Source organism: Hemitrygon akajei, chromosome 31, assembly GCF_048418815.1.
Source record: "Hemitrygon akajei chromosome 31, sHemAka1.3, whole genome shotgun sequence".
Classification (NCBI taxonomy): Eukaryota; Metazoa; Chordata; class Chondrichthyes; order Myliobatiformes; family Dasyatidae; genus Hemitrygon; species Hemitrygon akajei.
In genome coordinates, this window is record NC_133154.1 from 30,588,718 (window position 1) to 30,604,528 (window position 15,811).

A 15,811-nucleotide genomic window follows, 5' to 3' on the forward strand; every position below is an offset into this window, starting at 1 on the left:
TGGCAAGTCCCCCACCTCAGGGGGTGAGTAGGGATGGGCAGTAATTACTGGCAAGTCCCCCACCTCAGGGGGTGAGTAGGGATGGGCAGTAATTACTGGCAAGTCCCCCACCTCAGGGGGTGAGTAGGGATGGGCGATAATTACTGGCAAGTCCCCCACCTCAGGGGGTGAGTAGGGATGGGCGATAATTACTGGCAAGTCCCCCACCTCAGGGGGTGAGTAGGGATGAACAGTAATTACTGGCAAGTCCCCCACCTCAGAGGGTGAGTCGGGATGGGCGATAATTACTGGCAAGTCCCCCACCTCAGGGGGTGAGTAGGGATGGGCGATAATTACTGGCAAGTCCCCCACCTCAGGGGGTGAGTAGGGATGAACAGTAATTACTGGCAAGTCCCCCACCTCAGGGGGTGAGTAGGGATGGGCAATAATTACTGGCAAGTCCCCCACCTCAGGGGGTGAGTAGGGATGGGCAGTAATTACTGGCAAGTCCCCCACCTCAGGGGGTGAGTAGGGATGGGCAATAATTACTGGCAAGTCCCCCACCTCAGGGGGTGAGTAGGGATGGGCAATAATTACTGGCAAGTCCCCCACCTCAGGGGGTGAGTAGGGATGAACAGTAATTACTGGCAAGTCCCCCACCTCAGGGGGTGAGTAGGGATGGGCAGTAATTACTGGCAAGTCCCCCACCTCAGGGGGTGAGTAGGGATGGGCAGTAATTACTGGCAAGTCCCCCACCTCAGGGGGTGAGTAGGGATGGGCAGTAATTACTGGCAAGTCCCCCACCTCAGGGGGGTGAGTAGGGATGAACAGTAATTACTGGCAAGTCCCCCACCTCAGGGGGTGAGTAGGGATGGGCAATAATTACTGGCAAGTCCCCCACCTCAGGGGGTGAGTAGGGATGAACAGTAATTACTGGCAAGTCCCCCACCTCAGGGGGTGAGTAGGGATGAACAGTAATTACTGGCAAGTCCCCCACCTCAGGGGGTGAGTAGGGATGGGCAATAATTACTGGCAAGTCCCCCACCTCAGGGGGTGAGTAGGGATGAACAGTAATTACTGGCAAGTCCCCCACCTCAGGGGGTGAGTAGGGATGGGCAATAATTACTGGCAAGTCCCCCACCTCAGGGGGTGAGTAGGGATGGGCAGTAATTACTGGCAAGTCCCCCACCTCAGGGGGTGAGTAGGGATGAACAGTAATTACTGGCAAGTCCCCCACCTCAGGGGGTGAGTAGGGATGAACAGTAATTACATCTCAGGGGGTGAGTAGGGATGGGCAGTAATTACTGACGTCCCCCACCTCAGGGGGTGAGTAGGGATGGGCAATAATTACTGGCAAGTCCCCCACCTCAGGGGGTGAGTAGGGATGGGCAATAATTACTGGCAAGTCCCCCACCTCAGGGGGTGAGTAGGGATGAACAGTAATTACTGGCAAGTCCCCCACCTCAGGGGGTGAGTAGGGATGGGCAATAATTACTGGCAAGTCCCCCACCTCAGGGGGTGAGTAGGGATGGGCAGTAATTACTGGCAAGTCCCCCTCAGGGGGTGAGTAGGGATGGGCAATAATTACTGGCAAGTCCCCCACCTCAGGGGGTGAGTAGGGATGGGCAATAATTACTGGCAAGTCCCCCACCTCAGGGGGTGAGTAGGGATGGGCAGTAATTACTGGCAAGTCCCCCACCTCAGGGGGTGAGTAGGGATGTGGGCAGTAATTACTGGCAAGTCCCCCACCTCAGGGGGTGAGTAGGGATGGGCAATAATTACTGGCAAGTCCCCCACCTCAGGGGGTGAGTAGGGATGGGCAATAATTACTGGCAAGTCCCCCACCTCAGGGGGTGAGTAGGGATGGGCAGTAATTACTGGCAAGTCCCCCACCTCAGGGGGTGAGTAGGGATGTGGGCAGTAATTACTGGCAAGTCCCCCACCTCAGGGGGTGAGTAGGGATGTGGGCAGTAATTACTGGCAAGTCCCCCACCTCAGGGGGTGAGTAGGGATGGTCAGTAATTACTGGCAAGTCCCCCACCTCAGGGGGTGAGTAGGGATGTGGGCAGTAATTACTGGCAAGTCCCCCACCTCAGGGGGTGAGTAGGGATGGGCAGTAATTACTGACGTCCCCCACCTCAGGGGGTGAGTAGGGATGGGCAATAATTACTGGCAAGTCCCCCACCTCAGGGGGTGAGTAGGGATGGGCAGTAATTACTGGCAAGTCCCCCACCTCAGGGGGTGAGTAGGGATGTGGGCAGTAATTACTGGCAAGTCCCCCACCTCAGGGGGTGAGTAGGGATGGGCAGTAATTACTGGCAAGTCCCCCACCTCAGGGGGTGAGTAGGGATGGGCAATAATTACTGGCAAGTCCCCCACCTCAGGGGGTGAGTAGGGATGGGCAGTAATTACTGGCAAGTCCCCCACCTCAGGGGGTGAGTAGGGATGGGCAATAATTACTGGCAAGTCCCCCACCTCAGGGGGTGAGTAGGGATGGGCAATAATTACTGGCAAGTCCCCCACCTCAGGGGGTGAGTAGGGATGAACAGTAATTACTGGCAAGTCCCCCACCTCAGGGGGTGAGTAGGGATGGGCAATAATTACTGGCAAGTCCCCCACCTCAGAGGGTGAGTAGGGATGAACAGTAATTACTGGCAAGTCCCCCACCTCAGGGGGTGAGTAGGGATGGGCAATAATTACTGGCAAGTCCCCCACCTCAGAGGGTGAGTAGGGATGAACAGTAATTACTGGCAAGTCCCCCACCTCAGGGGGTGAGTAGGGATGGTCAGTAATTACTGGCAAGTCCCCCACCTCAGGGGGGTGAGTAGGGATGGGCAATAATTACTGGCAAGTCCCCCACCTCAGGGGGTGAGTAGGGATGGGCAGTAATTACTGGCAAGTCCCCCACCTCAGGGGGTGAGTAGGGATGGGCAGTAATTACTGGCAAGTCCCCCACCTCAGGGGGTGAGTAGGGATGGTCAGTAATTACTGGCAAGTCCCCCACCTCAGGGGGTGAGTAGGGATGGGCAATAATTACTGGCAAGTCCCCCACCTCAGGGGGTGAGTAGGGATGGGCAGTAATTACTGGCAAGTCCCCCACCTCAGGGGGTGAGTAGGGATGGGCAGTAATTACTGGCAAGTCCCCCACCTCAGGGGGTGAGTCGGGATGGGCAGTAATTACTGGCAAGTCCCCCACCTCAGGGGGTGAGTAGGGATGGTCAGTAATTACTGGCAAGTCCCCCACCTCAGGGGGTGAGTAGGGATGGGCAGTAATTACTGGCAAGTCCCCCACCTCAGGGGGTGAGTAGGGATGGGCAGTAATTACTGGCAAGTCCCCCACCTCAGATGGTGAGTCGGGATGGTCAGTAATTACTGGCAAGTCCCCCACCTCAGGGGGTGAGTAGGGATGGGCAATAATTACTGGCAAGTCCCCCACCTCAGGGGGTGAGTAGGGATGGGCAGTAATTACTGGCAAGTCCCCCACCTCAGGGGGTGAGTAGGGATGGGCAGTAATTACTGGCAAGTCCCCCACCTCAGGGGGGTGAGTAGGGATGAACAGTAATTACTGGCAAGTCCCCCACCTCAGAGGGTGAGTAGGGATGGGCAATAATTACTGGCAAGTCCCCCACCTCAGGGGGTGAGTAGGGATGGGCAGTAATTACTGGCAAGTCCCCCACCTCAGGGGGTGAGTAGGGATGGGCAGTAATTACTGGCAAGTCCCCCACCTCAGGGGGTGAGTAGGGATGGGCAATAATTACTGCAAGTCCCCCACCTCAGGGGGTGAGTAGGGATGGGCAGTAATTACTGGCAAGTCCCCCACCTCAGAGGGTGAGTCGGGATGGGCAGTAATTACTGGCAAGTCCCCCACCTCAGGGGGTGAGTAGGGATGGGCAGTAATTACTGGCAAGTCCCCCACCTCAGTGGGTGAGTAGGGATGGGCAGTAATTACTGGCAAGTCCCCCACCTCAGGGGGTGAGTAGGGATGGGCAGTAATTACTGGCGTCCCCCAACTCAGTGGGTGAGTAGGGATGGGCAGTAATTACTGGCAAGTCCCCCCACCTCAGGGGGTGAGTAGGGATGGGCAGTAATTACTGACGTCCCCAACTCAGGGGGTGAGTAGGGATGGGCAGTAATTACTGGCAAGTCCCCACCTCAGGGGGTGAGTAGGGATGGGCAGTAATTACTGGCAAGTCCCCCACCTCAGGGGGGTGAGTAGGGATGGGCAGTAATTACTGGCAAGTCCCCCACCTCAGGGGGGTGAGTAGGGATGGGCAATAATTACTAGCAAGTCCCCCACCTCAGGGGGTGAGTAGGGATGGGCAATAATTACTGGCAAGTCCCCCACCTCGGGGGGTGAGTAGGGATGGGCAGTAATTACTGGCAAGTCCCCCACCTTGGGGTGAGTAGGGATGGGCAGTAATTACTGGCAAGTCCCCCACCTTGGGGTGAGTAGGGATGGGCAGTAATTACTGGCAAGTCCCCCACCTCGGGGTGAGTAGGGATGTGGGCGATAATTACTGGCAAGTCCCCCACCTCAGGGGGTGAGTAGGGATGTGGGCGATAATTACTGGCAAGTCCCCCACCTTGGGGTGAGTAGGGATGGGCAGTAATTACTGGCAAGTCCCCCACCTCAGGGGGTGAGTAGGGGATGGGCAATAATTACTGGCAAGTCCCCCACCTCAGGGGGTGAGTAGGGATGTGGGCGATAATTACTGGCAAGTCCCCCACCTCAGGGGGTGAGTAGGGATGGGCAGTAATTACTGGCAAGTCCCCCACCTCAGGGGGTGAGTAGGGATGGGCAATAATTACTGGCAAGTCCCCCACCTCAGGGGGTGAGTAGGGATGGGCAGTAATTACTGGCAAGTCCCCCACCTCAGGGGGTGAGTAGGGATGGGCAGTAATTACTGGCAAGTCCCCCACCTCAGGGGGTGAGTAGGGATGGGCAATAATTACTGGCAAGTCCCCCACCTCAGGGGGTGAGTAGGGATGAACAGTAATTACTGGCAAGTCCCCCACCTCAGGGGGTGAGTAGGGAATGGGCAATAATTACTGGCAAGTCTCCCCCCTCAGGGGGTGCGTAGGGATGGTCAGTAATTACTGGCAAGTCCCCCACCTCAGGGGGTGAGTAGGGATGGGCAGTAATTACTGGCAAGTCCCCCACCTCAGGGGGTGAGTAGGGATGTGGGCAGTAATTACTGGCGTCCCCCACCTCAGGGGGTGAGTAGGGATGTGGGGCAGTAATTACTGGCAAGTCCCCCACCTCAGGGGGTGAGTAGGGATGGGCAGTAATTACTGGCAAGTCCCCCACCTCAGGGGGTGAGTAGGGGATGGGCAATAATTACTGGCAAGTCCCCCACCTCAGAGGGGTGAGTCGGGATGGGCAGTAATTACTGGCAAGTCCCCCACCTCAGGGGGTGAGTAGGGATGGGCAGTAATTACTGGCAAGTCCCCCCACCTCAGGGGGGTGAGTAGGGATGGGCAGTAATTACTGGCAAGTCCCCCACCTCAGGGGGTGAGTAGGGATGGTCAGTAATTACTGGCAAGTCCCCCACCTCAGGGGGTGAGTAGGGATGGGCGATAATTACTGGCAAGTCCCCCACCTCAGGGGGTGAGTAGGGATGGTCAGTAATTACTGGCAAGTCCCCCACCTCAGGGGGTGAGTAGGGATGGGCAGTAATTACTGGCAAGTCCCCCACCCTCAGGGGGTGAGTAGGGATGGGCAGTAATTACTGGCAAGTCCCCCACCTCAGGGGGTGAGTAGGGATGGTCAGTAATTACTGGCAAGTCCCCCACCTCAGGGGGTGAGTAGGGATGGTCAGTAATTACTGGCAAGTCCCCCACCTCAGGGGGTGAGTAGGGATGGTCAGTAATTACTGGCAAGTCCCCCGACCTCAGGGGGTGAGTAGGGATGGTCAGTAATTACTGGCAAGTCCCCCACCTCAGGGGGTGAGTAGGGATGGTCAGTAATTACTGGCAAGTCCCCCACCTCAGGGGGTGAGTAGGATGGTCAGTAATTACTGGCAAGTCCCCCACCTCAGGGGGTGAGTAGGGATGGTCAGTAATTACTGGCAAGTCCCCCCACCTCAGGGGGTGAGTAGGGATGGTCAGTAATTACTGGCAAGTCCCCCACCTCAGGGGGTGAGTAGGGATGGTCAGTAATTACTGGCAAGTCCCCCACCTCAGGGGGTGAGTAGGGATGGGCGATAATTACTGGCAAGTCCCCCACCTCAGGGGGTGAGTAGGGATGGTCAGTAATTACTGGCAAGTCCCCCACCTCAGGGGGTGAGTAGGGATGGGCAGTAATTACTGGCAAGTCCCCCACCTCAGGGGGTGAGTAGGGATGGGCAGTAATTACTGGCAAGTCCCCCACCTCAGAGGGTGAGTCGGGATGGGCAGTAATTACTGGCAAGTCCCCCACCTCAGGGGGTGAGTAGGGATGTGGGCAATAATTACTGGCAAGTCCCCCACCTCAGGGGGTGAGTAGGGATGGGCAGTAATTACTGGCAAGTCCCCCCACCTCAGGGGGTGAGTAGGGATGGGCAGTAATTACTGGCAAGTCCCCCACCTCAGAGGGTGAGTCGGGATGGGCAGTAATTACTGGCAAGTCCCCCACCACAGGGGGTGAGTAGGGATGGGCAGTAATTACTGGCAAGTCCCCCACCTCAGGGGGGTGAGTAGGGATGGGCAGTAATTACTGGCAAGTCCCCACCTCAGGGGGTGAGTAGGGATGGGCAGTAATTACTGGCAAGTCCCCCACCTCAGGGGGTGAGTAGGGATGGGCAGTAATTACTGGCAAGTCCCCCACCTCAGGGGGTGAGTAGGGATGGGCAATAATTACTGGCAAGTCCCCCACCTCAGGGGGTGAGTAGGGATGGGCAATAATTACTGGCAAGTCCCCCACATCAGGGGGGTGAGTAGGGATGGGCAGTAATTACTGGCAAGTCCCCCACCTCAGGGGGTGAGTCGGGATGGGCAGTAATTACTGGCAAGTCCCCCACCTCAGGGGGTGAGTAGGGATGGGCAATAATTACTGGCAAGTCCCCCACCTCAGGGGGTGAGTAGGGATGGGCAGTAATTACTGGCAAGTCCCCCACCTCAGGGGGTGAGTAGGGATGGGCAGTAATTACTGGCAAGTCCCCCACCTCAGGGGGTGAGTAGGGATGGGCAGTAATTACTGGCAAGTCCCCCACCTCAGGGGGTGAGTAGGGATGGGCAGTAATTACTGGCAAGTCCCCCACCTCAGGGGGTGAGTAGGGATGAACAGTAATTACTGGCAAGTCCCCCACCTCAGGGGGTGAGTAGGGATGGGCAGTAATTACTGGCAAGTCCCCCACCTCAGGGGGTGAGTAGGGATGGGCAGTAATTACTGGCAAGTCCCCACCTCAGGGGGTGAGTAGGGATGGGCAGTAATTACTGGCAAGTCCCCCACCTCAGGGGGTGAGTAGGGATGGGCAATAATTACTGGCAAGTCCCCCACCTCAGGGGGTGAGTAGGGATGGGCAGTAATTACTGGCAAGTCCCCCACCTCAGGGGGTGAGTAGGGATGGGCAGTAATTACTGGCAAGTCCCCCACCTCAGGGGGTGAGTAGGGATGGGCAGTAATTACTGGCAAGTCCCCCACCTCAGGGGGTGAGTAGGAATGAACAGTAATTACTGGCAAGTCCCCCACCTCAGGGGGTGAGTAGGGATGGGCAGTAATTACTGGCAAGTCCCCCACCTCAGAGGGTGAGTCGGGATGGGCAGTAATTACTGGCAAGTCCCCCACTTCTTGGGGTGAGTAGGGATGTGGGCAGTAATTACTGGCAAGTCCCCCACCTCAGGGGGTGAGTAGGGATGGGCAGTAATTACTGACGTCCCCCACCTCAGGGGGTGAGTAGGGATGGGCAGTAATTACTGGCAAGTCCCCCACCTCAGGGGGTGAGTAGGGATGGGCGATAATTACTGGCAAGTCCCCCACCTCAGGGGGTGAGTAGGGATGGGCAGTAATTACTGGCAAGTCCCCCACCTCAGGGGGTGAGTAGGGATGGGCAGTAATTACTGGCAAGTCCCCCACCTCAGGGGGTGAGTAGGGATGGGCAGTAATTACTGACGTCCCCCACCTCAGGGGGTGAGTAGGGGATGGGCAGTAATTACTGGCAAGTCCCCCACCTCAGGGGGTGAGTAGGGATGGGCAGTAATTACTGACGTCCCCCACCTCAGGGGGTGAGTAGGGATGGGCAGTAATTACTGGCAAGTCCCCCACCTCAGGGGGTGAGTAGGGATGGGCAGTAATTACTGACGTCCCCCACCTCAGGGGGTGAGTAGGGATGGGCAGTAATTACTGGCAAGTCCCCCACCTCAGAGGGTGAGTAGGGATGGGCAGTAATTACTGACGTCCCCCACCTCAGGGGGGTGAGTAGGGGATGGGCAGTAATTACTGGCAAGTCCCCCACCTCAGAGGGTGAGTAGGGATGGGCAGTAATTACTGACGTCCCCCACCTCAGGGGGTGAGTAGGGATGGCAGTAATTACTGGCAAGTCCCCCACCTCAGGGGGTGAGTAGGGATGGGCAATAATTACTGGCAAGTCCCCCACCTCAGGGGGTGAGTAGGGATGGGCAGTAATTACTGGCAAGTCCCCCACCTCAGGGGGTGAGTAGGGATGGGCAGTAATTACTGGCAAGTCCCCCACATCAGGGGGTGAGTAGGGGATGGGCAGTAATTACTGGCAAGTCCCCCACCTCAGGGGGTGAGTAGGGATGGCAGTAATTACTGGCAAGTCCCCCACCTCAGGGGGTGAGTAGGGATGGGCAATAATTACTGGCAAGTCCCCACCTCAGGGGGTGATTAGGGATGGGCAGTAATTACTGGCAAGGTCCCCCACCTCAGGGGGTGAGTAGGGATGGGCAGTAATTACTGGCAAGTCCCCCACCTCAGGGGGTGAGTAGGGATGGGCAGTAATTACTGGCAAGTCCCCCACCTCAGGGGGTGAGTAGGGATGGGCAGTAATTACTGGCAAGTCCCCCACCTCAGAGGGTGAGTCGGGATGGGCAGTAATTACTGGCAAGTCCCCCACTTCTTGGGGTGAGTAGGGATGGGCAGTAATTACTGGCAAGTCCCCCACCTCAGGGGTGAGTAGGGATGGGCAGTAATTACTGGCAAGTCCCCCACCTCAGGGGGTGAGTAGGGATGGGCAGTAATTACTGACGTCCCCCACCTCAGGGGGTGAGTAGGGATGGGCAGTAATTACTGGCAAGTCCCCCACCTCAGGGGGTGAGTAGGGATGGGCAGTAATTACTGACGTCCCCCACCTCAGTGGGTGAGTAGGGATGGGCCAGTAATTACTGGCAAGTCCCCCACCTCAGGGGGTGAGTAGGGATGGGCAGTAATTACTGACGTCCCCCACCTCAGGGGGTGAGTAGGGGATGGGCAGTAATTACTGGCAAGTCCCCCACCTCAGGGGGTGAGTAGGGATGGGCAGTAATTACTGGCAAGTCCCCCACCTCAGGGGGTGAGTAGGGATGGGCAATAATTACTGGCAAGTCCCCCACCTCAGGGGGGTGAGTAGGGATGGGCAATAATTACTGGCAAGTCCCCCACCTCAGGGGGTGAGTAGGGATGGGCAATAATTACTGGCAAGTCCCCCACCTCAGGGGGTGAGTAGGGATGGGCAGTAATTACTGGCAAGTCCCCCACCTCAGGGGGTGAGTAGGGATGGGCAGTAATTACTGACGTCCCCCACCTCAGGGGGTGAGTAGGGATGGGCAGTAATTACTGGCAAGTCCCCCACTTCAGGGGGTGAGTAGGGATGGGCAGTAATTACTGACGTCCCCCACCTCAGTGGGTGAGTAGGGATGGGCAGTAATTACTGGCAAGTCCCCCACCTCAGGGGGTGAGTAGGGATGGGCAGTAATTACTGACGTCCCCCACCTCAGGGGGTGAGTAGGGATGGGCAGTAATTACTGGCAAGTCCCCCACCTCAGGGGGTGAGTAGGGATGGACAGTAATTACTGGCAAGTCCCCCACCTCAGGGGGTGAGTAGGGATGGGCAGTAATTACTGACGTCCCCCACCTCAGGGGGTGAGTAGGGATGGGCAGTAATTACTGGCAAGTCCCCCACCTCAGGGGGTGAGTAGGGATGGGCAGTAATTACTGGCAAGTCCCCCACCTCAGGGGGTGAGTAGGGGATGAACAGTAATTACTGGCAAGTCCCCCACCTCAGTGGGTGAGTAGGGATGGGCAATAATTACTGGCAAGTCCCCCACCTCAGGGGGTGAGTAGGGATGGGCAGTAATTACTGGCAAGTCCCCACCTCAGTGGGTGAGTAGGGATGGGCAATAATTACTGGCAAGTCCCCCACCTCAGGGGGTGAGTAGGGATGGGCAGTAATTACTGGCAAGTCCCCCACCTCAGGGGGTGAGTAGGGATGAACAGTAATTACTGGCAAGTCCCCCACCTCAGTGGGTGAGTAGGGATGGGCAATAATTACTGGCAAGTCCCCCACCTCAGGGGGGTGAGTAGGGATGGTCAGTAATTACTGGCAAGTCCCCACCTCAGGGGGTGAGTAGGGATGGGCAATAATTACTGGCAAGTCCCCCACCTCAGGGGGTGAGTAGGGATGGGCAGTAATTACTGGCAAGTCCCCCACCTCAGGGGGTGAGTAGGGATGGGCAATAATTACTGGCAAGTCCCCCACCTCAGGGGGTGAGTAGGGATGGGCAGTAATTACTGGCAAGTCCCCCACCTCAGGGGGTGAGTAGGGATGGGCAATAATTACTGGCAAGTCCCCCACCTCAGGGGGTGAGTAGGGATGGGCAATAATTACTGGCAAGTCCCCCACCTCAGGGGGTGAGTAGGGATGGGCAATAATTACTGGCAAGTCCCCCACCTCAGGGGGGTGAGTAGGGATGAACAGTAATTACTGGCAAGTCCCCCACCTCAGGGGGTGAGTAGGGATGGGCAATAATTACTGGCAAGTCCCCCACCTCAGGGGGTGAGTAGGGATGTGGGCAATAATTACTGGCAAGTCCCCCACCTCAGGGGGTGAGTAGGGATGGGCAGTAATTACTGGCAAGTCCCCCACCTCAGGGGGTGAGTAGGGATGGGCGATAATTACTGGCAAGTCCCCCACCTCAGGGGGTGAGTAGGGATGGGCAGTAATTACTGCAAGTCCCCCACCTCAGGGGGTGAGTAGGGATGGGCAATAATTACTGGCAAGTCCCCCACCTCAGGGGGTGAGTAGGGATGAACAGTAATTACTGGCAAGTCCCCCACCTCAGGGGGTGAGTAGGGATGGGCAATAATTACTGGCAAGTCCCCCACCTCAGGGGTGAGTAGGGATGTGGCAATAATTACTGGCAAGTCCCCCACCTCAGGGGGTGAGTTAGGGATGGGCAGTAATTACTGGCAAGTCCCCCACCTCAGGGGGTGAGTAGGGATGGGCGATAATTACTGGCAAGTCCCCCACCTCAGGGGGTGAGTAGGGATGGGCAGTAATTACTGGCAAGTCCCCCACCTCAGGGGGTGAGTAGGGATGGGCAGTAATTACTGGCAAGTCCCCCACCTCAGGGGGTGAGTAGGGATGGGCAGTAATTACTGGCAAGTCCCCCACCTCAGGGGGTGAGTAGGGATGGGCAGTAATTACTGGCAAGTCCCCCACCTCAGGGGGTGAGTAGGGATGGGCAGTAATTACTGGCAAGTCCCCCACCACAGGGGGTGAGTAGGGATGGGCAATAATTACTGCAAGTCCCCCACCTCAGGGGGTGAGTAGGGATGAACAGTAATTACTGGCAAGTCCCCCACCTCAGGGGGTGAGTAGGGATGGGCAGTAATTACTGGCAAGTCCCCCACCTCAGGGGGTGAGTAGGGATGGGCAGTAATTACTGGCAAGTCCCCCACCTCAGGGGGTGAGTAGGGATGGGCAGTAATTACTGGCAAGTCCCCCACCTCAGGGGGTGAGTAGGGATGGGCAGTAATTACTGGCAAGTCCCCCACCTCAGGGGGTGAGTAGGGATGGGCAGTAATTACTGGCAAGTCCCCCACCTCAGGGGGTGAGTAGGGATGGGCAGTAATTACTGGCAAGTCCCCCACCTCAGGGGGTGAGTAGGGATGAACAGTAATTACTGGCAAGTCCCCCACCTCAGGGGGGAGAGTAGGGATGAACAGTAATTACTGGCAAGTCCCCCACCTCAGGGGGTGAGTAGGGATGGGCAGTAATTACTGGCAAGTCCCCCACCTCAGGGGGTGAGTAGGGATGGGCAGTAATTACTGACGTCCCCCACCTCAGGGGGTGAGTCGGGATGGGCAGTAATTACTGGCAAGTCCCCACCTCAGGGGGTGAGTAGGGATGGGCAGTAATTACTGGCAAGTCCCCCACCTCAGGGGGTGAGTAGGGATGGGCAGTAATTACTGGCAAGTCCCCCACCTCAGGGGGTGAGTAGGGATGTGGGCAATAATTACTGGCAAGTCCCCCACCTCAGGGGGTGAGTAGGGATGGGCAGTAATTACTGGCAAGTCCCCCACCTCAGGGGGTGAGTAGGGATGAACAGTAATTACTGGCAAGTCCCCCACCTCAGGGGGTGAGTAGGGATGGCAGTAATTACTGGCAAGTCCCCCACCTCAGGGGGTGAGTAGGGATGTGGGCAGTAATTACTGGCAAGTCCCCCACCTCAGGGGGTGAGTAGGGATGGGCAATAATTACTGGCAAGTCCCCCACCTCAGGGGGTGAGTAGGGATGTGGGCAGTAATTACTGGCAAGTCCCCCACCTCAGGGGGTGAGTAGGGATGGGCAATAATTACTGGCAAGTCCCCCACCTCAGGGGGTGAGTAGGGATGGGCAGTAATTACTGGCAAGTCCCCACCTCAGGGGGTGAGTAGGGATGAACAGTAATTACTGGCAAGTCCCCCACCTCAGTGGGTGAGTAGGGATGGGCAATAATTACTGGCAAGTCCCCCACCACAGGGGGTGAGTAGGGATGGGCAATAATTACTGGCAAGTCCCCCACCTCAGGGGGTGAGTAGGGATGGGCAGTAATTACTGGCAAGTCCCCCACCTCAGGGGGTGAGTAGGGATGTGGGCAGTAATTACTGGCAAGTCCCCCACCTCAGGGGTGAGTAGGGATGTGGGCAGTAATTACTGGCAAGTCCCCCACCTCAGGGGGTGAGTAGGGATGTGGGCAGTAATTACTGGCAAGTCCCCCACCTCAGGGGGTGAGTAGGGATGGCAGTAATTACTGGCAAGTCCCCCACCTCAGGGGGTGAGTAGGGATGGGCAGTAATTACTGGCAAGTCCCCCACCTCAGGGGGTGAGTAGGGATGAACAGTAATTACTGGCAAGTCCCCCACCTCAGGGGGTGAGTAGGGATGTGGGCAGTAATTACTGGCAAGTCCCCCACCTCAGGGGGTGAGTAGGGATGGGCGATAATTACTGGCAAGTCCCCCACCTCGGGGTGAGTAGGGATGGGCAGTAATTACTGGCAAGTCCCCCACCTCAGGGGGTGAGTAGGGATGGGCAATAATTACTGGCAAGTCCCCCACCTCAGGGGGTGAGTAGGGATGTGGGCAGTAATTACTGGCAAGTCCCCCACCTCAGGGGGTGAGTAGGGATGGGCGATAATTACTGGCAAGTCCCCCACCTCGGGGTGAGTAGGGATGGGCAGTAATTACTGGCAAGTCCCCCACCTCGGGGTGAGTAGGGATGGGCGATAATTACTGGCAAGTCCCCCACCTCGGGGTGAGTAGGGATGGGCAGTAATTACTGGCAAGTCCCCCACCTCAGGGGGTGAGTAGGGATGGACAATAATTACTGGCAAGTCCCCCACCTCAGGGGGTGAGTAGGGATGTGGGCAGTAATTACTGGCAAGTCCCCCACCTTGGGGTGAGTAGGGATGGGCAATAATTACTGGCAAGTCCCCCACCTCAGGGGGGTGAGTAGGGATGTGGGCAGTAATTACTGGCAAGTCCCCCACCTCAGGGGGTGAGTAGGGATGGGCAGTAATTACTGGCAAGTCCCCCACCTCAGGGGGTGAGTAGGGATGGGCAGTAATTACTGGCAAGTCCCCCACCTCAGGGGGTGAGTAGGGATGGGCAGTAATTACTGGCAAGTCCCCCACCTCAGGGGGTGAGTAGGGATGTGGGCAGTAATTACTGGCAAGTCCCCACCTCGGGGTGAGTAGGGATGGGCAATAATTACTGGCAAGTCCCCCACCTCAGGGGGTGAGTAGGGATGGACAGTAATTACTGGCAAGCTTCTCTTCCCCCAACACAACATCCTCCAGGGATGTTATTTAATTTTTCAGCCCTTTCTAGCACAGCCTGAAATCTCTTTCTCTGAGCTCTGTGACCGAGCCTCCGGGGAAGAAAATTCCAATGATTCTAATGCGCCAGAGGAGGAAATTTTTTCCCACCTCCATATAGAAGTTAAAGTCTCTCCCGAGCCTTATAGGCTCATCAGGCCAGTGCTTGCCAGTTTCTGTGGCGTGAAGTGACTGAGAGTACGAGACTCACCCCCCCCCCTCCCCATTTTCAGCTGGGTGGACTGGAGCAATGTGTGGTTTAGTGCCTTGCTCAAGGACACAACACATGCCTCGGCTGGGGCTCGAACTCACGACCTTCAGATCACTAGTCCAATGCCTTAACCATGTAGAATAATTGGTTCTTTATTCAAAGATTGTGATGACCCACCCGATCCAAACTCTGTCACTTCCATCAGTCTCAAATTCCACAACCTATACTGCCCCATCTCTCCCTGAAGAGTAGCTTCCAACCCTAAATACACAGAGTCTGTAATCTCTTCTGCCGATGATGTGGTGGCTTTGAGTTGGAATATTCAGTTACCTTCCCTTTCACATTTCTCTTTCAGTCTGTCTTCCTTCCACAAGGATACCCAGAGAGTGTCAGTGCAGATTACTTGTCTTACCAGGTCTGGGACACCTTACAGGTAAGTGCGAAACCAGGGCTCCCATGGGGAGAGGGGGATGATCTGTCCAACAAGCATTCTCAGAGAAGGCGGTGTGTCTGGTACCTGGTCCCGACAGGGTGGAGAGGGTAGTATGTTTGATGCCCAGTCCCAGAGGAGTGTAGAAGATAATGTGTCCAATGCCCAGTCTCAGAGGGGTGAGGGGGTGGGGAGAAGACAGTTTGCCTTGGATTTGTTGATGTGAGCTCTGCCCCACGTGGGTGGCTTCGACGATTCCAGCTTTTTGCAGATGCCGATTGCTAAGAGGACGTGGGGACAGACGTGAGGATCCGTGTCCTTTGTCATCCCCAGCAGCTGCGAAACAGGAACAGGGGCTGTTTCCAGGGACGTACATCAAAACGGATATCAACTGCTGCTGGAAGGTCATCGACTCAATGAAGGTCGCCCTTTGATCTGCCAAAAATGTGTTCTTCTTCCAGCACAGTGAGATGTCTGTTGGGGAATGCTGTAGAAAGTCATGGTACAGGATAAAGAACACAGGAAACAGATGCAGGAGTCGGCCACCTGACCCATCAAGCCTGCTCCACCATTTAGTAAAATCTCGGCTGAACAGGCCGTGAACTCAACTTCACACTTGCCCAGCTATGCACAAATCTACATATCTTACTGTGTTTGAAGTATATTTTAATGAAGTAGCCTCTACTGCTTCGCTGGGCAAAGAGTTCCACTAATTCAGTCCTCTCTGGGAAAAGGAGTTCCCCTTCCCCTCCATCCTCAATCTATTCCCCTGAATCTTGAAGCTGCTGGAAATAACTTTCTGGCATCTATCTTATCTATTCCTTTCATAATGTTATATACGTCTGTGACACCCACTCGCCTTTTTCTGAATTCCAGTGGGTAAAGTCCCGGACGACTCAGTCTCTCCTTGGGTTAGCCCC

The 15,811-nt window shown here is 56.3% G+C and overlaps 1 protein-coding gene across 3 annotated transcripts in view; it reads left to right on the forward strand.

Annotated features, from left to right (window-relative positions):
- rusf1 (RUS family member 1) overlaps positions 1-15,811 on the forward strand; it is a 54,656-nt gene that overhangs the window by 14,725 nt on the left and 24,120 nt on the right. For all 3 annotated transcript variants that reach the window (XM_073033417.1, XM_073033414.1, XM_073033415.1), the window contains exon 3: positions 14,817-14,894. In XM_073033417.1, coding sequence (XP_072889518.1) covers positions 14,817-14,894 — 78 coding nt within the window. The remainder of the gene's footprint in view (positions 1-14,816; positions 14,895-15,811) is intronic.